Genomic DNA, 21,113 nt, shown 5'->3' with positions numbered 1-21,113 from the left:
GTCACTCTGTGGTCGCAAGTGCCGCGTGCCAACGATTGCTCCGCGATATCATTGAATTTCATAGCATGTGCCATGGCCTGTGATGGGCTGTGTGCAATGAGGGGTAATTGCGCAGTGGCACCATTGTGCAGTGTTATTGAGTGCGGTATCTGTAAAAGGCGGCACTAATTTCTGTTGCCAGCCCAGAGCCAGTGGTGGAAATTCCATATTCCCATGGCAGTGGTCAGCTTGTGACTTTCCTATGAAGTTGGACTTATTTCATTGAGTGTGGAGAGATGACGAGCCGGTGTTTAATGGGGATTTGAACTCTTAACCTTTCGATTGTGTGTCCAAGTGCTCTTGTCACAAAACCATGTGGCTGGATTTATCGAGTAACAATTTGACACGTAACAGGTTTCTCTCCCGGGCGAGTTGATGAATCATCTCAATTCAGGTTTTATTTCAATCGTGCTATCAGCATCGTGTCACGGGATGAAGACATTATCCCGATAGCGCAAATTTAAATAAAACTGGAAGAAAAAAAAAGTCTGATTTCGCATCTTCATTAGGGGAATAATTATATATGCGGAACTCCACCAAAAGCCTTGCATGCATTAGAGACCAGCCTATGGAACAAGATCTCACGTTACTATTCCTGAGAGCTTTTTCTCCAGCCACACAATACGTAGCGAATGTTCCCAAACGCCATGCTCAGGATGAATAATCATCACGTAGCAGTCAGGCACTTGTTTTTCATTCTTAGAGCCTTCAATGTAGCCAAATGAAGTGAAAAACAAAATGGTGAAACTCCTTGTGTTTATTACACTGGAGGACCCATATTCTAGATTTGAAGCTTTCGTGACTGCAAGGATTCATATTCTTAGGTTTTTTCGGTAAAGTCACGTAGGTAAAAAAAATTGAAATTAATAAAAGTAAAATAAAATATTGACATGTACATTTTTTACGCGTTTTCCGCACTCATTCACATGTTAATGTTTTATCTAACCCCCTCCATCTCTCTGCCCCCGCCTCCTCTGCCTATTTAAGGCCACTCAACAGAGACGATCTCCCTCTCTGTACCTGTGTTACTCTCTCTCTATGTATCTTGGTGATATCTGTCTGCTTATATGTCTGTCTATAGTTTTTCTGGTTAGAATTTTTTTGTTGCTATTTCATTTATACCTGATGATGATTGCTTGTGTTGCAATCGAAACGTCGTGATTTTTATTTTTATTTTATTTTACTTTTATTAATTTAAATTTTTTACCTACGTGACTTTTCCGAAAAAACCTAAGAATAAGGACCCATATTAATCACGGGCGCCTGAAATCCACATTCACACCCAGGTCTCTCCGTGCTCTCACCCTTGAGCCACACATCCACTTAAAAACTCCCCACTCCCTTAGTCTCTCTTCTTCCATCTCTTTTGTATTGTTCCTCGTTGTTGTCGTCTCAATTGTACAGTCGTGTTCACGCCGTTAGTCCAAGTGTCCAAATAGTCCAAATGCCGCATGATCCATATATCGGTTGCATTAATGTTTATATCGCCACTGTTCACACTCATGGATCGATGTAGGTATCGCAAGGTAAAATTTTACGTGAATTGATGTAAATGTATTCTTCATTACATGCTTATTATTCATCAATGTTAACATTATCCAGTGTACAACTGGTATAGTAACATTGACAAGCAATGGCAAATGGAAACGTTTGCCTTGAGCTGTAGATAGAAAATAAATGAAAGAATACGTCTCAACGTCTCCAACTTGGCTTTTGGGGGCCGTACCACACGTTGTCCGACGTTTCACTCCACGTGCCAGGAGCTTCTTTGGCAACTGAACAGAAAAGAAGCTTCTAGCGCGTGGGGCGAAACGTCGGACGTCGTGCCAAACAACAACGCCGGCGAAAACCCCCACGCGGCGGCAACGTCTTCTCAACTCTCATCCAGAGGTCGCAACCGGGTACCCGATACTCGTACCCTACCCGATACCCGGCTACCCGTACTCGGCCGGGTACGGGTACGGGTAGGCCGTGAGTCACTGGTGAGTAACCGTTTGTCACTCATTTCGGGTAGGGTACGGGTAGGGAACGGCTACCCATTTGTGACCCTGGTGCGGCTGGGTACGGGTACGGGTAAGGAATCAAAACCCGTTTGCGACCTCTGCTCTCATTCCACCCCCCCCTCTCGCTCTCGCACCAGTTCCTGCTGCAGGACACGCGCAGCAGCAACGGCACGTTCGTGAACGGGCAGCGGCTGGGCAAGAGCGGCGAGGAGAGCGCCCCCTACCAGCTCTACTCGGGGGACGTGCTGCAGTTTGGCGTCGACGTCACGGAGAACGCTCGCAAGGGTGAGTTGGCGTCAACCGCTGAGAGACGGTGGGGCGGGGGAGGGGGGTGGAAGCCGTGGTGGGGTGCGTGGGAGTGAGGACCGTACCGGTCGCAAGGCTCGCCGCCAGTGTGACCTTTTGGTCAGAGTCCATGTTTCCAATGCCTGCTGGTTAAGTGTATATGAGTGTGGATGGTAGGGGAGGGTGACGTGTCGTGGGTCACACTTGTGCCTCACATTGAGAAGGGTTTGGGTTTGGTTCCCGATTTGGGTGGTTTTCTGCGTTCTCTCCCTGTTTTGCATGGCTTGTCTCTGGGTTTCTCTGTTTTCCTTCCAACGCTGACAAAAGCATACGTTGGAATTGGTACAGTCTTCTTGGTTCTTTCGGTAAAGTCACACAGAAGGGAAATAATAAAATAATAAAAATAAAACATGATAAAAAAATTCTCACGACGTTTCGGCCACAACGCAAGCAGCCGTCCTCAGGTGAAGAACAGGGCTGTCATTCGGACGTTGTCTTTCCAACAGCCCTGTTCTTCACCTGAGGATGGCTGCTTGCGTTGTGGCCGAAACGTCGTGAGAATTGTATTTTATTATGTTTTTATTTTATTATTTCCCTTCTACGTGACTTTACTGAAAGAACCAAGAAGATGAATCCCTGCAGTCACGAAAGCTTTAAATCAAAATTTAATTGGTACAGTGTTGGACCAAACATCCCAATGATGAAAAATTGTCTGCAAGTTACCCAATTGGCATTGCACACAGCAACATCATCCCCGACTATGAAAACTTGGCAGGATCCTCTTGAGAAATCGTCTTGAGACTCGGTGATATGTTCCTGGGTCAACAAGCGCAATAAATGTTTTTATTCCTGGTGTGGTGTGTGTGTGTTGGAGAGTGGGTGTTAAAGATGGTGGATGTTATTTTGCAAGAGTAGTTCATTGTACGCCAGTGTTATTTCCCAGTACACCATTTAAAAAACTAAAATCATGGCGCCTCTGAGTTGCGGCCGTTACGTCCGCAAATGTTCACGCGTTATAAATTGTATTATTATTAAATAATGAATGCTAAAAACGTTGAAACTTAATTATTATTTTTTAGTTTCCCACGCAAAAGAAGCGGTTAATCTCAGTGCGACCGCATGTCATGAAGTACATGGAAATATTTCTTTCAAATATTATATTCGTTTTTAAATGTTTCTTTGCATGTCATTTAAATATATACTTAAACAAATATTTAAAAATTGTTACGTGTATTTTATTTACGCCTGATTGCTCTTTTGTATTCGTTGTATTCTCTCGTAAAAACAACAACATCTTTGATGTTGTTGTTTTTACATCATTCCCTTTAATGAGTTCGCTTTTAATTACGTGCACTCTGGGACCTGTTTTCCGCGTGATTCATTTATTTTTACTCTGTTCTCCGTGGCAAAGAGAGACATCTGGTCTCGGCGGGCTTATTTCAATTGACTCTGAAGCCAAGAACTCGTCATCAGCCTCACGAGTGTGCAATGTCCACCAGGTGGCACAAGGCTCCTGCAAATAACTGGAACAGCATCGCGCTTGGCCAACACTTGAAGCCGTTGGCAATAAGCATCCACATAGGGGCCGTCCATAAATGACGTCACGCACCTGGGGGGGTGGGGTCAGACATTTGTGACAATGTGTGAGGGGGGGGGGGTTTGAGAAATGTGACGTCACATCAAAATGCGCAACTTTAAATAAATATAGACAACACGTTCTACTTAATTAAATAGACTTTTTTATACACGTTTTCTCCTACAACATCAGAGTGCAGCGCCACATTAAATACGCACTACAATGACAATAGTTTAAAGCAATTTGAAGCATGTTTTATTTTCAAAATAGAAATATGGTTTTGGGGGGGGGCAGAGCTTTGTGACGTCATATTTGAGGGGGGTCTGACTTTGTGACGCCGTGTGACGAGGCGGGGGGATCAAAAATCGTCCAAAATCATCGCGTGACGTCATTCATGGACGGCCCCATTCACTGGCATGTGATGATTTGCTCCAATAGCAATTCGATGAATTGGCACGCATTGGTTTGAGTGTAAATGTCTTTTTTTTGGTCTCATTTGACTTGTTTTCTACGCTATGGTTTGCTCAGTTGCATTTGTCCCGCAGGTTGAAAGGCAACGTTTGCATTTAATAGCTTTTGTTTCGCGTGTTCGCCAGTAATATCTTCCAACGTTTTAACAGCTCGGGGGGATTTGCTGCTTCAACAAATGCGTCCAATAAAACGTTGGTCCAGATGGCCCTTGAACCTGCCGGACTGCAATGTTGGTTCGTTTATTATGATGCGTGTGGAGCATTTTGTTACGGTGTATAATTTGTACTTCAAAACAGGGGTTTCCTGTCCAATTGAGCATGGGGAGTCACCCATCTCCCGTCTAGGGCTGTGAGCCAGTGGTGGAAATTCCACGTGTCTATGGTGGGGATTGGTGTTTTTGTAAGATTACCACTGTTGACCTCTCCACAAAGTGGTATCTATTTTATCACCCCTGGATATATGATAGGCTGAGTCGATCCCCAAACGGGATTTGAACTCATCCTTCCGACTGCAGGCCATGCTCAATGTCGCTGCACCACCAAGCTGGATAACAATAATGATATTTTCTCATAATTTGCCAAAATCACAAGTCATGAATTGTCACATGCATATTTCCTGAGTATAGGAATCGCATGTAATCCATTAATATGAACTGGTCCTGCGGCTTTCTAAGGTCGACTCAGCCTCAAATGAGTACCTGGTGCGATGTGTGAACATCGCCAAAGGCGGCCGGTTGTGGTGTTGGCCACCCACCCCCTCGTGCGCCGTGCCTGCCTTTATAAGTGATTTGTAACAGCACTTGCCGTTACAGTCTGTTAAGGCTATGCGGGGGATCTTTGTCTTTGATGTTGGTCTCACATTTGGGACCTTGCCTCCCACCCCACCCCTTCCTGAGCAGTCACTCACGGCTGCATTATCACCATGGTGAAGCTACTACTACCAGATGGAACGGAGTACAAACACAGGCCTGAGTAAGCGTATACTACTGCAACAACAACAGCCCCACTTTTCGACACTAAGTGGCGCTGATGTCACCACACAACTTGCGCGAGGCTCGGTGCACTTTGTGGCCACGTGCCGTGTCGATGGCTCGCTTATGCGAGGTTCGCAGGACGGGTCCAGGTGTTGTGCGTTATGATGACTCGCAGATGGGGGCAAACTGTGCTCCCCACTGACACCCGGTTCTGTTTACTTGCCCATTGTTGGGAGTGTCGTTCCATTGCCCGCCGTTGCTGCCGAGGGCAGCTGTCTATAACTGCTCCGTAGCGTACTACATGAGCCTTACTCCGCAGAGGCCAATTCTGACACCGCCTTTACGGTGTGTTGACACGTCCCCTCAGCTTAGTCCTATTGTACCACACTAACTGCCTCGGTCTAGCGAGACAGAAGCTGTTTGGGCATGCAGTGGACGGGCTTGTGTGCTACTTGGCCCAACAAACTCAATCCACGCAGAAGAAGCTCCCTATCAGGATTGTGCCCATATATTTCAAGTGAATATGAGCCCCTCACGCGATACAGCCTGGCTTAATCCAGGATTCATATTCTTAGGTTTTTTCAGTGATACAGCTATCGTGCTGTGACGGTTCCACCTGAAGATGGAAGCTTGTGTTGCCTTCGAAAGGTCGTGATTTTTATTTTATTTTTATTTTACTTTTATTAATTTTAAATTTTTACCTACGTGACTTTACCGAAAAAACCTAAGAATATGAATCCTTGCAGTCACGAAAGCTTCAAATCTAGAATTAATCCAGGATTGGTCTTAGGGTGGCCAGCATGAATGTTTATAGCTGGCACAGGTGTTCCTGTAAAGAAATCCACCTTTGGCTTTCATGGTTGTGGCCAAGGACACCCACCCAGTGCTTCGTGTGAAACGATTGGTCAGCCAGCTTCCACACAGAGCGAGCGAGGAGAGAATTCAACACCATTGTCACCAATGTTATTCATGGTCTTGAATTAAAGCCAGGCCACCGGGTTTGTAGTTCGATGTGCAAAACACCACGCACACATTCGTGCATAAACACATGCAGTCCACACGTACATTACACGTGTCTAGATTCTTTCATTTACGTGCATATGTTTGATACACTGACGCAATAAACACAGCATGTTTATAAATACAATGCCATGTGTAAGTGTTTTTGAATTGCATGAGATGAAGCCGACAGGAAAGTTCTCATGGAGATATATTTTGATCGTTTCTGTGTTTTTTTTCTCTCTTTGTGTGCGCAGGGTGGACAGCGTGTCTGTCAAGGTAAGCACCTCCTGGAACCGTGTACAAGTGTCACACCTCTACCCAGCAGAGACTCGCTGCTCATTGAGTGCTCATTTTGAGGAGGGTGTCTTGTTTGGGATGTCAGAGGCCTGTTCCTTAGAATTTTTTTTACACATGTGGGAAGAAACTGGAATGTAACTCGAACACAAAAAGAGAACAATCTTGTTGTAATGGTTTGATTTGCTGATTTGACGCTGTACGCGACTTTACCGAAAGAACTAAGAGTATGAATCCTTGCAGTCACGAAAGTTTCAAATCTAGAATTATGTCCAAACTTTTTTTTGTACCGAATCGGTGCTGCCTAAATGATGCACTCGCAGAAGGCCGTGCACCCCAATCGGTTGTGTAGAGATGGCTATGAAGCAGGCATTGAAGTCGGCGTATCTTATTTAATAGCAGTCTTTCTGCACTCCAGTCCACAAGACGCTCTCCCCCCACAGTCCACCTTTTCGTGATTACCAATCGTTTCTCTTCTTATGCAAATGAAGCCACCACACACTGCATACGCCTGATAGTTGGGAAGGATGCAAAGCCGTACTGTGCAGCGGGGGGGGGGGGGGTCACGGGAACAGAACTGAGGAACACTACTCTGTAGGTAGCCCGTCATGTACGTTGAACTTCTTTCGCGCCGTACGTAGCCAACCGTGATAATTGGAGGTGCGTTAGAAACTTATCGGCTGTGCTGCTACCTATGGGACACCACGTCATTCCTCAGTGTGTGTGTGTTCTCTTTCATGTTATGGCTCTTGATAGAACTGGTGACTCATCCCAATCAGATTGATAACCCATTGTTGTGAATTGGGAATTATACCACGGTGATGTATTACAGGTGTGCATTATTGCCACCATACCTGGTCACCTGAACCACAAACCTAATATGATGATGACGACAACTTCAATTACGATGAATATGACGATGCATTTCAGGGGCTGAGATGACACTGACTGGCGAGCGTTGCCTGATTTTGCGCTGGCCGTGCGTGATGCCCCCCCCCCACGTGTGTGTTCACAGCCGGAGGCAAACTCCACCACATTCAAACTGCAGGACCTTCACCAACTCTCCCACTACCTACAGGTCCGTAGCGCCCCGCAACTTGAGGCCGAAATGTAACATTGTTTTTCTTCTTCTGTATTTGCGCACGTGCTCTTAAATCAACTTCACAGCGGTGCTCATTCGGCCGTGTGTGGTTACGGTTGTGGTCGACCCGTAAATGTCCAACTGGGAGTTGTTGCGATCCTGTTGGCGCTGCGTGTGCAGGAGGCCCTCTATCGCGAGCAGCTCCTGCACAAGAAGCTGTCGGCGCTGCAGACCCTGCTGCAGAGTGCGCGGCGCGCGTCCGACGATGGCTGGCAGGTAACGACGTTGCCCTGACCCCAGCGAGACACGGTGGTGTCGTGACCTCACTGGGCCTCGCAATGAAAACACAACAAAGATAACAAAGATCCCCCGTATAGCCTTAACAGACTGTAGGGGCAAGTGCTGTTAGCGAGCACCTATGAAGGCCGCAACGGTACACGAGGGGATAGGTGGCCAGCGCCACACCCGACCGCCTTTGTCTCCCCAGTGGCGATGTTTACACACCTCACCAGGTACTCATTTGAGGCTGAGTCGACCTAGGGGAGGCCCATGACCGGTTCAGATTATCGTCACTGGTGTTGGCCATGAGCAGGAATCGAACCCGGGTCGCCAGGTTCATAGCGCAGTGCCTTAATCGCTACACTACCGCAAAAACACAAGCAATGTAAGTGGTATTGGTAAGACATCTCAATGGTAATAGCTTACCTGTAGATATACTCGATTGGGATTGCACCGAACAACATCGCCCCCCTTCATGAAAACTTCGCTGCATCGCACGCTTTCAGATGCGCTTCTGCGGCCGTCTGGAACGCTCTTCCTTCCGATATTAGGAAGCCATTGGGGCTGTGCACTTTTACATCAGTCAGATGAAAACTCATTTCTTTAGAACTGCTTCTTGTGGTTAGTTGTCCTTCCCCTGCAGCTCAGATTAGTTCAACATACATATGTAATAAACGACTGGACCACGATGTCTGTCCCAGTGTCCTTTATTATTCGGTTCGTGCTGTACACCCACACGGCTGTCTTTACTCTGTAGCTTCTCCACGGTGCTGACTCCAATGTCGGCCCGATCCACAACAGCAGCTCCGCTGCTGTTTCTCTCACACAGCCCCCCTTGGCTGTACTCTCTGCTGCTCTTCTCCCTCCGCAGCTCTCACAGCTTCTTGCTCTCTCTCTCTCTCTCCGCAGCTCCTCCTGGCAGCCACACCGCTGCCTCTAACAAGCAGCCCCCTCTCTCTCTCTCTCCGCAGCTCCTCCTGGCAGCCACACCGCTGCCTCTAACAAGCAGCCCCCTCTCTCTCTCTCTCCGCAGCTCCTCCTGGCAGCCACACCGCTGCCTCTAACACGCAGCCCTCCTGGCTGTCTCCTCCCCAGCTGCACACCACTCCGCAGCTTCCTCTTATCTTCGGGGTTGGCTCCCGATCGCCGTCGGCGCCCCCCCTCTCCACTCTTGCCCGCGTGGCCTCACTCTTTTCCGCTCACACCCCGACTACCTTCCCCTTCCGGTTTACCCGCTTAAAGCCCCGAACCTTACCCCCACGTCACATGACTCCACCCCCCGTGACGTCACCTCCGGAAGGTCGCTTACGCCCGCATTACACCACCCTCCCCCGTAGAAAAATCCCAGCCGACCTCGGCTGACCAATAGCAAATCGTAATGCGGCGAACCGAGCTTCCCCCCCTAAAGGACACTAAGCATATAATGTAACAACAAGAACAACAACAACGCAATGAACATCAACGATCGTACAAAAGCATGCAATAAATACAACTGTAAGAAAAAAATAACAAGACAGCAACAATCAACGAAACGTAAGCGATTTGGAACGTGTGCGGGTCGCCGGCCCGTCCCGGACGGTCGGCGGCCCACTCGCAGAACGGGAACGCGATGAAAGTCGAGGAATGACAGGGGGTAATCCCCCTGTCGCAGCTGGAAGTCCACCGACGTCCCGTGTCCCTAAAGAGTTAGTCTTGGGCTTGTCCTGTGACCGTGCCCGCAGCTGGGTCGGAAGGGCTGCAGGGCTCGAAGGTCCCGCAGACCTGGCAGGCGTCCTCCGAGCAGGGCCCCTCGTCCCCCGCAATGTCACGGCCGGCCTGTCTGGAACAGGTACGACAGGTGCTCCAGCGAGATCAATGGACGCAGGCAGGGGAGAGTCAGCAGCAACAGACCCCGGCAAGGCAACATTGGGGGATGACGCATCATGTAAGGGAGCAACATATGGTTTCAAGCGCGACGTATGCACAACCCAGCGACGAGACCCAATCTGGACGCGTGCTGTCTGTGGGTTGGGAACCGCAATGAGGCGTACGGGACCATGCCAGGGTTTGTGCAATTTCGGCGAGGTCCCCGGACGTACCTGTGGACAATGAAGCCAGGCTAGGTCCCCAACCTTCCAAGGGCACTCCCCCTCAGACCGTCGCGCATATCGCTCGTTCCGGGCCTGGGCTTTGGCCGTAGCCACGCGGGCATTCTCCCGCGCCTCCGTGACTCGGCGAACCGTGTCCTGAATGTATTCAGGAAGTGGTTTACGAGGTCCCTTCACCCCAGTTCCCAATTGCACATCCACCGGCGGCACGTTTTCCCGACCATACATAAGGTAAAACGGCGAATATCCTGTAGCCGCATGAGGCGTCATCCTGTACGCCGAAAGCACCCCGGGGATGTGCAGATCCCAATCTGATTGTTGTTCACTCACGGTGTGGCAAAGCATGGCAGACAATGTCCTGTTCAGCCGTTCAACCATACCATCCGTCTGCGGATGGTATGGGGATGTCCGTACTTTCTTAGTCCCAAGGCCCGCGCACACTTCCGCCAATAATTTAGAAGAGAAATTCCTGCCCTGGTCCGTGAGGAGTCTCTCAGGCGCCCCCTTATCCATAATATACCCAAACAAAAAGGCGTCGGTAATGGCCGCGGCCGACTGATCGGGCAACGGCCAGGCCATCGGCCAACGGGAGAGGTACTCAACCCCTACCAGCAAATATTTATTACCCCTCGCCGATGGTGGAAAAGGTCCCAATATGTCCAGTGCCACCAATTCATTGACTCGAGACACCTGAATCGACTGGAGAGGCGGCACGTAAGGATGTTTCGGCGGCTTACGTTGTGCACACGCAGGGCACGCGCGCACGTGCCCTACGACATCTGTCGCCATGCCGTGCCAAAAATAATGACGTTGCAACGTCAACAAGGTCTTCTGCACCCCTAAATGTAAGAGAGTGTCACAATGGAGGGTTCTAATCAACTCGAACCGCAAGGACGTTGGTACCACCAGGCGCCAACGTTCCTGGAACCCCTCCCGCCACATAAGCAGACCATCTCGGAGAGCGGTTTGCGGCCCCACAGCCGTACTCGGACTCCCATCGTCCTTAGCAGACCGCTTCCGCAAGGACACCAATGACTCATCCATCATCTGTTCCCGGATCCAAACAGACCGCGGCAGATTCAAAACCCCGTCAGCCGGTCCCGGTTCCATCGGAGTGTCCGACTTCTCGACGGCCAACGTGAGCGGCTGAGGGGGGTTTGGAATCGGCGAACACCTATGCGTCCCCGACTCACATTTACAAGGGGCGCGCCGCGGTAATCTGGAAAGTGCGTCAGCGTTCGCATGGCGCACTCCCTTCCGATGTTGAATTTGGAAGGAAAATTCCTGTAGCGTGTCCAACCAACGTGCCAACTGTCCGGATGGCTGGTCAATTTTAAGGGCATATTGCAAGGCCGCATGATCCGTACGCACAATAAAAGAACGACCGTAGAGGTATGGTCGAAATTGCCGTAGGAAAAAAACAACCGCCAATAGTTCTCTGCGAGTGACACAGTAGCGGGTTTCCGCAGGAGACAAGACTCGGCTACCATACGCCACGACACGCTCTACACCCCCTTTAGACTGTGATAACACCGCCCCAATACCTGTGTCACTCGCGTCCGTATCAAGAATGAATGGGCGATCGAAATCGGGATAATCCAATGTTGGGGCCGTGGCCAATAGATCACGCAGACTCCGAAAGGCCGCCTCCTCCGGCTGTCCCCAAACAAACTTCCGTCCTTTACCCGTAAGGAGATGCAAAGGCCTCGCAATCGTCGCAAAACCCGGCACGAATCTTCGGTAATACGAGGCAAATCCCAAAAACCGCCGAACATCCCCCACGGTGGCCGGAGTCGGCCAATCCCGGACGCACGCCGTCTTTTCCGGATCCGTGGACACTCCCTCAGCGCTCACAATGTGCCCCAAATAGCGGACGGACCGTTGCAGTAGGTGACATTTCTTTGGTTTGAATTTCAATTTGGCAGAACGCATCCTCGTGAACACTGTCTCTAGCCGCGTCAAATGTTCATCGAATGTGCGGCTGAAGACAATGATATCGTCCAAATATATAAGACATGTCTCCCACTGCAACCCCGTCAAAACGAGCTCCATCAATCTTTGAAATGTAGCAGGGGCCGCATTCAATCCCATCGGGAGACAGTTGAATTGAAATAACCCCTGCGGCGTACGGAATGCGGTTTTCTCCCGTGAGGACTCGTCAAGGGGAAGCTGCCAAAATCCCGAAGAGAGGTCCAGTGTGGAAAAGAACTTAGCCCCCGACAATGCGTCGAGGGAGTCATCCATACGCGGCAGGGGGTACGCATCTGCCACCGATATCTTATTCAATTTGCGGAAATCAACACAAAATCGCAATTTGCCATCCTTCTTCTTAACCAAGACGACTGGAGCGCCCCATGGGCTGTTAGATGGCGATATAATGTCCGCAGCCAACATGTCTTCCACTGCCCCCCGTACGTGTTCTCGCTCCGCAGGACTCATCCGATGCGAATTTAATCGAATAGGGGCAGCATCGCCCGTCTCAATGTGATGGTAAAGCAAGGAAGTGCGGCCCAAATCCAAATCATCGGAGCTGAACACGTCGGAATATGTCAACAACAATTTACGCAGCGCACCACGTTGCTCCATGGACAGGGAAGAATTTTCGTCACATAATTGAGCAACCCAACGATCATCCGAACTCCTTGGCTCGGAAACCCCAGCAACAACTCCCCGGCTATGTGGACAATCATGGGTCGCAAACGCCGTAGTGGCATGTGCCACAACCGTACCGGCCGGGACACGGACGTTTTCTCCCCCCGCATTAAGCACCTGTAAAAACGGTAATTGATCCGGCCGGACGATGGTCTGTGCCCCCACTAACGCCAACCCGGTTGTTATCGTGGCGGACGGTGACAACAAGACCCCTACTGCTCCTAGCCGATCAGGCAGGGGCTTCCGATACCGCAAGGGTATAAGCATCTGTGTACCAGGTGGGATGTCCACAGATGCGACGGACAGCGCCTGCACTTGTACGGCCGAAGCAGGTCGCCCCCAGGGCGACGGCAGAAACGAGATTTGACGGCCCCCCGGCAGTTCAATACAATTCTCATTGATTTTGATCAAAATGGGCATCTTAGCCAAAAAATCGGTGCCTAACAAACAAGGAACCGCCAAAGATCTCGATATCAACACAACACCCGAGGCCGACACATCCCCAATAGATATCTTAGCATCCACCTGACCCACGATACCCATGCTACCCCCGTTCGCAGCGACGCACGACCCATAAACCGGACGCACAGCCCGCGACGGAATGCCCAACAGATGGAAAATGACATCCGATATAATAGTCGCAGACGCGCCCGAGTCGACCAAAATGCGCACGTCCACACCTTGTATGGACCCCGGTACAGTGGACGAACCCGTAGCGGCCGCGACAACTCTCCGTGCCAATTTGCGCCACTGCGTAACTGAATGACAAGGCCCCGTCGATGGCCTTTCTTTAACAACAACAATAGGATCGCGCAACACAGGTGGTGGGTGAGGTGGAAAGCCTTGCCGAGTGTCTGGTGCGTGCCGACATGCCTGTTTCGGAGGATCTTTAGCCGACTTGACCGGTGCCGAGGCCTCCTGCTGCGGCGGAGCCGGGAAGCGGGCCCAGCAGTCTCTGGCGTAGTGGCCCCTACGCCCGCAGCGGAAACATTCGGCCTCGTTGCGCCGAAGCGCAGGCCTCGCCTCCTGACGGCCCCGTTCTGGTAGCACCGCGCGCGGTCTCGGCCCGCCGCGTCCCGTCCATGGAGCGGAGGCGGCCGTCAGTTGTTGAGGGCCCCGGTCATCCGGAACATAGACGGCCTGCGCAGGGTTCCACCCCAGCGCCTCCTCTTCTTTGACGGGCTCCCCCGTCCACGCCGTCACTTGTTTCCAGCGACGGAGGTTGAATTGCGCATCGAGACACTTAGCAGCCATCCGGGAAGTTAGCTTCTCATGCCCACACACAGGCATGGGGATCCCTAGATCCCGAGACAGCTCCAACATTTTCCCTAATATGAGAGGCTCCAGCAGGTCCTGTGGCGTCTCAGGATAAGCTGCCATGGCCAGCTCCAGCACCGCACCCCTGAACGCCACGGGCGACTCCTCTGGTGCTCGTTGTCGTTGAGCGAATCGCCGATGCGCATCATCTGGTGGCTCATAAGCATCGGCCATTTCTTGAAAAACACCACATAAAGTTGCCTTCTTATCGGTCGCTATGGAACAGAAGAATCGGACAGATTCGTCGTCCAGGAGAGTCGGCAACACCTCCAAAGCCTCCGCATCGGTCCATCTTGCTGTGCGTACCGCCGCCAAGAAGCGGCAGGCGAACGCGCTCCAGTCCCCACCGACGGAAAATTCTTTAACTGTTGTAAGGTGGCGACTCCGACTCCTCTTCCCGCCGTCTTCCAATGGTGGTGGTTGTGATGGCAAATTCAAAATGGCGTCGGCCCGCGGCGTGGCCAAGATGGCGGTTTGGCGCCACGGAGCGCGCAAAATGGCGGCCTCTTGCCGCGTGGGCAATGGCGGCGGCAGGACAGGCAACGTGGCGGCCCGCGGAGCACCACTTGCATCATCCATCGTCCCTGGCGCGACGAGATGGCATAGATGCGCCAGGACGTCCTGAAGTGCCTCCAGTTGTACCGCCATCGCTTGCCATCGTTGATCCGCGTCTGATGATGTCGACGGACCCGCCACCGCGCCAACATCCTCCACACCCGTTCCCGTGGTCGCCTCAGCCTGGCTCTCCTCCACCACCCCAACAGGATCCGTGGTTGGAGGGAGTTCGTCGTCGTCGGACGAAGAAGCCGATGCAGGCGCCGGATTAACTTTCTTCCTCACTTGTTTCGACATGCCGTTGCACTTCCGACACCAGTGTAATAAACGACTGGACCACGATGTCTGTCCCAGTGTCCTTTATTATTCGGTTCGTGCTGTACACCCACACGGCTGTCTTTACTCTGTAGCTTCTCCACGGTGCTGACTCCAATGTCGGCCCGATCCACAACAGCAGCTCCGCTGCTGTTTCTCTCACACAGCCCCCCTTGGCTGTACTCTCTGCTGCTCTTCTCCCTCCGCAGCTCTCACAGCTTCTTGCTCTCTCTCTCTCTCTCCGCAGCTCCTCCTGGCAGCCACACCGCTGCCTCTAACAAGCAGCCCCCTCTCTCTCTCTCTCCGCAGCTCCTCCTGGCAGCCACACCGCTGCCTCTAACAAGCAGCCCCCTCTCTCTCTCTCTCCGCAGCTCCTCCTGGCAGCCACACCGCTGCCTCTAACACGCAGCCCTCCTGGCTGTCTCCTCCCCAGCTGCACACCACTCCGCAGCTTCCTCTTATCTTCGGGGTTGGCTCCCGATCGCCGTCGGCGCCCCCCCTCTCCACTCTTGCCCGCGTGGCCTCACTCTTTTCCGCTCACACCCCGACTACCTTCCCCTTCCGGTTTACCCGCTTAAAGCCCCGAACCTTACCCCCACGTCACATGACTCCACCCCCCGTGACGTCACCTCCGGAAGGTCGCTTACGCCCGCATTACACATACACACATAAAGGAACCTCCTGAAAAAGAGTCTTGAGACTCGGTGAGGCTTTCCTGCGTTCGCAAACTTAAATAAACAATGAACACAATAACATTATAGATAAAACTCATTATGCACTGTCGTGGTCGATTATGATGGGTCATAGATTAATGCAGGGATAAGTTCGTGAAATCTATTGCGTAACAAAAAATGTGTAGTGACATAGAATTAGCTATGTAGCAGCATAGCGCTGGCTGCTGGCAGGGAAGGGGATCTGCAGCTTACTGCAGCCCTGACGTCAGCAGGCCACGTGATACATCAGAGGGGGATCTAAGGTGAAAGGTTACGGAAGGGGCACGCCAGGAACCCACCGGGAGGTTCTAGAAAGGGAAGGGGATCTGCAGCTTACAGCAGCCCTGACGTCAGCAGGCCACGTGATACACCAGAGGGGGATCTAAGGGGAAAGGGGCACGCCAAGAACCCGCCGGGAGGTTCTAGAAAGGGGGCGTGGCCAGGGGTGGAGCCAGGCCAAGCTGACAGTATAAGAGGGGGGCCCCGAGAGGGGACCTCGGGGCTGTCGTCGTGGGGAGTGGGGGGGGGATCCCGGTCGCACTGCTGCTGGAGTCTTCACCGTCGTCTCCGTCTTCACCATCTCGGCGTCGCCAGTCAGGCGGTCCAACAGCTGACCTGACTGGGAGCCGTCGTCACCTATAGACGGATTATTTAGAAGTGTTACCCTGTTGGTGCGCGTTCATAAACAGAGTGCCTCCAACTCTTAGCGTCTCCGATTCAGTCGCTGCAAATGTAACCAATTCTTGGTGCTCTTAAAATGTAAGAAAGACGGTGTGTAAAGCTGTCATTAGCAGTGATATTTTTGAATGAGGCAGCGTCGTATCTGCCTCTGCGTGTCAGGCTCTCATCATTGAGGATAAGCTGCTATCCCGTCTGGAGACACTGGAGAACAGACTCATGGCCTATTCTAAGGTGAGTCTTATTATCGCCTGTCTCTCTTCACATTAAGCCTGCGCTGTTATGCAATTATCTCAAGATGCCGTTTCTCAAGAAACAGGGCGGGGGGGGGGCATATCTGTCTTTGTAGAGAGAGATGGAGGATAGAAAAGGAGGGTCTTTGAATCCTGGACTTGAATACAGCCAGGTAGTCGACAGCATGGGTGGCTGGGGGAAGGGAGCCCCAGACTTGGAGGTAGCCGAGGTGAATGATCGGCCTCCCACCGAGGGAAGGTTGACTGCGGGCACAATCAAGGCTCTCTACCACTTGGTCAAATAAAGGTGTTTAGTAAAATCGGTTGTACATCCTTCCAAAAAATATCATCCTATACTTTGTCAAATAAATGCATTTGGATGCATTTATTTGACAACTAAGCTGTGTATGTTAAGAAGCCGAGTTACTTCCTACGATGTGTGTATTGGTAACCCGTTGTCCATGTGCCTGTGTGTGTTGGCATCGTAGTGTTGAGAGGGGCGACATGCAAAATTCTAATGCCCCGTGAGCTGGGTGCACATCCAGTTGACGTCAAGAGTAGCAGCAATTGCAATATAAGGCCGTTATCGGCATTGCCAATACAATTTTTCTCTTTTTATAAAAGTATCTCTCCACAGTTGGTCGCACAGTGAATTTGATAATTAACTTGTTTCATCCGGTGAATCCAACTACTCTTAACTGAAGCCTTCTTTCTAGAAAACGTAGCGATTGTGGATCGTCAAATTTTTCAAACATGGCCCTGAATTCCTACACTCCTACAGCCCAGTAGCGACGTGCTCGCTAACAACTCTTGCCGCGTCGTTCTGTTCACGCTAAAGGAGGAGCAGCTGCAGGTGACACACGCACAAACCCAGGGGTCCTCCTGCGTTGCGGTGTTTAATCCAATCAATTTTTTAAGGAGTGCTTTGCATACGGGAGGAAACCGGAGTGCCTGGAGAAAAAACTAAACTTGTCAAGGATACGAGGGCTTAACAACCACAAAGGTCTACACCAGGCATGTCTAAAGTCCGGCCCGCGGGCAGATTTCATACGGCCCGCAGCTTCGGTCTTATAATGTGTTATTTATGGCTCGCAGCTCTGTCAGAATAAATACATCATAAAACTCATGGAAATTTAAGGTATTCTATACAGTTTGTTCAATGTTATCTGACTGAATGAAAGGCAGAATTGCGTTTTTAGAGTTGTTCCCGTCTGCCTGAGTGGCTTATATTTGGTTACATTGTCATTTGAAAAATAAAGGTAATTGTGACAATGAAAATTGTTTTATAACAGTGTGTATTTCCACGTAACTTTTGTGGTTAAAACAATGTCAAAAGGAACTATTGGCCCCCGGGCATCTTCACTTCATCAAATGTGGGCCCTCTTTGCAAAAAGTTTGGACACCCCTGATCTACACAATCGGGTTCACCAACCCACTCTCTGTACTGCCCACTCTTGTGTACCTCTCAGCGCAGCTATCATATTGGTGGTTGTGGGGTGGGGGGGGGTTATCCCATGCACCACCGGCGTCACTCACTCGCTCGCTCGCTCTCGCGCGTCCCCCTTGTGCGTGCGCAGCAGACTCTGTCGGACGAGTGCCTCCGCAAGGAGCTGGAGCTGCTGCAGTGCGACAAGGGGCAGTACGAGACGGCCGCCAAGGAGGCGCTGCGGCGAGCGCTGCAGGACAAAGTGGAGGCCCACGAGAAGCTGGCCAGCGCGCAGGTGCGTCGCGCTCGCTGGCGCTCCCACCGTACACGCCCCGCGCTGAACCTCTGAACTGACCCTAGGCCTCTGCCTAGGTCGACTCGGGCTTAAATGAGTATCTTGTGCGGTGTATGGACATCACCGCTGAGGAGACGAAGGCTGCTGGGCGCGGTCCTGGCCACGCCACCCCCTCGTGCGCCATGTTGCGACACGCCAACGGCACTTGCCCCAGCGGCCCGTTTAAGGCTTCACGTGGGATCTTTTGTCTTTGTTGCAGTGTGCGTTGCGCTGCTCGGATGAGGAGCTGGTGCACCTCCAGGCCGTGCAGGAGGCGTCGCAGGCCGAGATCAAGGAGCTCGCGCTGCAGAGAGAGCGGGCGGCACAGCGCGTGGCGCAGCTGGAGGAGCAGCTGCAGGTGACGCACGCTCTCGCGCACGCGTATTGTTTGACCAATACATTTTTAAGGAGTGTTTTACGTGAGGGAGGAAACCAGAGAAGATGGAGAAAAAAACTCGTCCAGAATACGAGGGGCGTAACCACTCAAAGATCTACACGAACGGGTTCACGAACCCACTTGATGCTTGCCCTCCTCATGTATCAGAATCAGAATGTGTATTTAGACTGCAGGAGGAATCCGATGAGCTATGAAGCTCTTTTTCACAGATGTCAAGTAGGGATGGGTCGGCAAGTACCTCACAGCGCAGCTTTATTGGGAGTTTCACAAACATGCGCGAGCCCCCCAGGAGCTGGATGACAGAGGCGTGTGCCACTGTGCCTGTAGAATTGTCTCTGTCGCCCTACGACGATCTCCTCCCTCGTGCTGCAGGCCGCTCTGTGCGAGTCCGCGCTGAAAGACGAGTCGTCGCAGGAGGAGCTGGAGCGACGTCTGGCCACCATGGAGACGCACGAGAGCGCCCTCCTCACCCGAATCGAGCAGCTGACGACGGAGAACGACCGCACGCGTGACCTGCTCGCTCAGGCGCACGGTACGGGTGGGACCCACGGACGCGGCACCCGCACCGCCACCCGCACCGCCACCCACAATGCCACCCATCCGCACCGCCTCTCACCCACACCGCCAGATGCACCGCCACCCACCTGCACCGCCACCCACACCGCCACATATACCACACTGTGATGGGAGCAGCGGCGGCTCATGGATCCCAACTTTGGTGGCAAGTCAGTTCAGTCAAGTGTCTCCTGCCTCAACAGTGAACAATGGGGCATAACTCTGTGTGCTTTGATGGCTCTGATCCAGCGGTTAAAATTCCATATTCCTGTGGTGGGACCCAGTTTAAATGATTGGACCACAGCAATCGGTTTATAGAAAGTGTGGTATTCTGTACACATACCCGAGTCACCCTGAATGTACCAGAATTGCGTTAGGTCCCGGAAGCTATGCAGGCCTGAACCTGGTTAGCACCCGATTGAGGGACTGCCTGGGTATATTAGGTGTTGTTGGCTTGGGCTGGTAAGTTTGGCTGGGAGATGACAGCTTAGCCATGCTGGTGTTCTCCTGCATGCCAAACATTTATAGCCGTGTGTGTGTGTCTGCACAGTGGGGAGTGGTAGTGTAGCCGTTTACACGCTGCGCTACAAACCCAGCGACCCAATGCCGATTCCCACTCATGGCGAACACTAGTGCCGATTAACTGAACCGGTCCTGGGCCTCCCCTAGGTTGACTCGGCCTTAAATTAGTACCTTGTGCGGTGTGTAAACCTCGCCACTCGGGAAGCAAAGGCGGCGGGGCGTGGTGCTGGCCACCCACCCCCACGTGTGTCGTACTGGCCTTCATAGGTGCTCGCTAACAGCTCTGGCCCCAACAGTCTATTCGGGCTATACGGGGGATTTTTGTCTGCATACCAGAGAGTAATTATCACAATGTGCACGTGTGTCTATGTACCGCAACGTGTAACGTGGCCAGTTCCATAAGGGAGTGTGCGAGGAAACTGGAATACCTGGAAAAACACTCGCGCTTCTGCAAAGGCTCACAATCTCACTTGCTGTACCGCCATTTGGCAGCCGCTTTGCGGTGGTGAGGAGGTTCACGTAATCTGGGTGTTCTCCCAACTCTTGCCAGCACATCACATGTTAATAATAATTTCAGTCTAATATAGCGCTACTCATACTAATTGCATCTCACAATGCTGTGGGCGCGTTACCACACACACTATGAAAGTGTATTTGCGCACGTGTGAATGACCGTGTGTCTGTTCAAGAGTATTGTGTCATTCTAGAATGTGCATGCCTTGGGATGAACGTGTAGTGTGTGTGTGCGCTCATGCGATTAATCATGTCTGATGAGTCAAGCAGTGTTCTACAGCATAGCATATGTGTGTGAATTATCGTGTCGATTAAAGAGTGTGGCAGCATTGTATAACATGTTTGTGCCTGTGAATTATCGTGTCTGTCCGTTAATATCGCGGTGTTCTAGAATGTGTGTGTGTGTGCGTGTAAACTATCGTGCCTGTGAGCCACGGCGGTCTAGAACGTGTGCGCGTGTGAATCATCGTGCCTATTAAGGAGTGTCGCAGCATTCTATAACACGTGTGTGTATGAATGATCGTTTCTGTCAATGAGTGTAGCAGCATTCTAGAACGTGTGTGTGAAGCCCCATGTCGTTTCATCATCGCAGAGCTGCTGAAGAACGGCGGAAGGTATCCACGGGACGGGGACGTTGACGGAGAAGAGACTGAGACGGAAGGCGATACGGAGCCCTCGCCAGGCAAGTCTTGTTGGCGTGAACGATCGCGTGTGACCGGGCATCGAACTCTGATCGCCGGGTTTTGTCGCGCAGTGCGCTCGCCAGCATGCCGCCGCTTCACACGCTCCACGCACGCGCACACAAACTTTTGT

The 21,113-nt window shown here is 51.6% G+C and overlaps 1 protein-coding gene across 4 annotated transcripts in view; it reads left to right on the top strand.

Moving 5' to 3' along the window:
• The window catches only part of LOC144721236 (uncharacterized), a 218,190-nt gene that overhangs the window by 48,738 nt on the left and 148,339 nt on the right, over positions 1–21,113 (top strand). For 3 of the 4 annotated variants that reach the window (XM_078598691.1, XM_078598688.1, XM_078598689.1), the window contains exons 3-12: positions 2,180–2,327; positions 5,273–5,345; positions 6,604–6,625; positions 7,659–7,721; positions 7,905–8,000; positions 16,483–16,554; positions 18,131–18,274; positions 18,534–18,671; positions 19,083–19,242; positions 20,893–20,982. In XM_078598691.1, the coding sequence (XP_078454817.1) occupies positions 2,180–2,327; positions 5,273–5,345; positions 6,604–6,625; positions 7,659–7,721; positions 7,905–8,000; positions 16,483–16,554; positions 18,131–18,274; positions 18,534–18,671; positions 19,083–19,242; positions 20,893–20,982 (1,006 nt within the window). The remainder of the gene's footprint in view (positions 1–2,179; positions 2,328–5,272; positions 5,346–6,603; positions 6,626–7,658; positions 7,722–7,904; positions 8,001–16,482; positions 16,555–18,130; positions 18,275–18,533; positions 18,672–19,082; positions 19,243–20,892; positions 20,983–21,113) is intronic. The other variant, XM_078598690.1, reaches the window with a different exon arrangement.

The sequence above is a fragment of the Lampetra planeri genome, chromosome 11, assembly GCF_965212315.1.
Source record: "Lampetra planeri chromosome 11, kcLamPlan1.2.h2, whole genome shotgun sequence".
NCBI lineage: Eukaryota > Metazoa > Chordata > Hyperoartia > Petromyzontiformes > Petromyzontidae > Lampetra > Lampetra planeri.
Note: the sequence above shows the minus strand (reverse complement) of the source record. Positions and strands in the feature narration are given on the sequence as shown.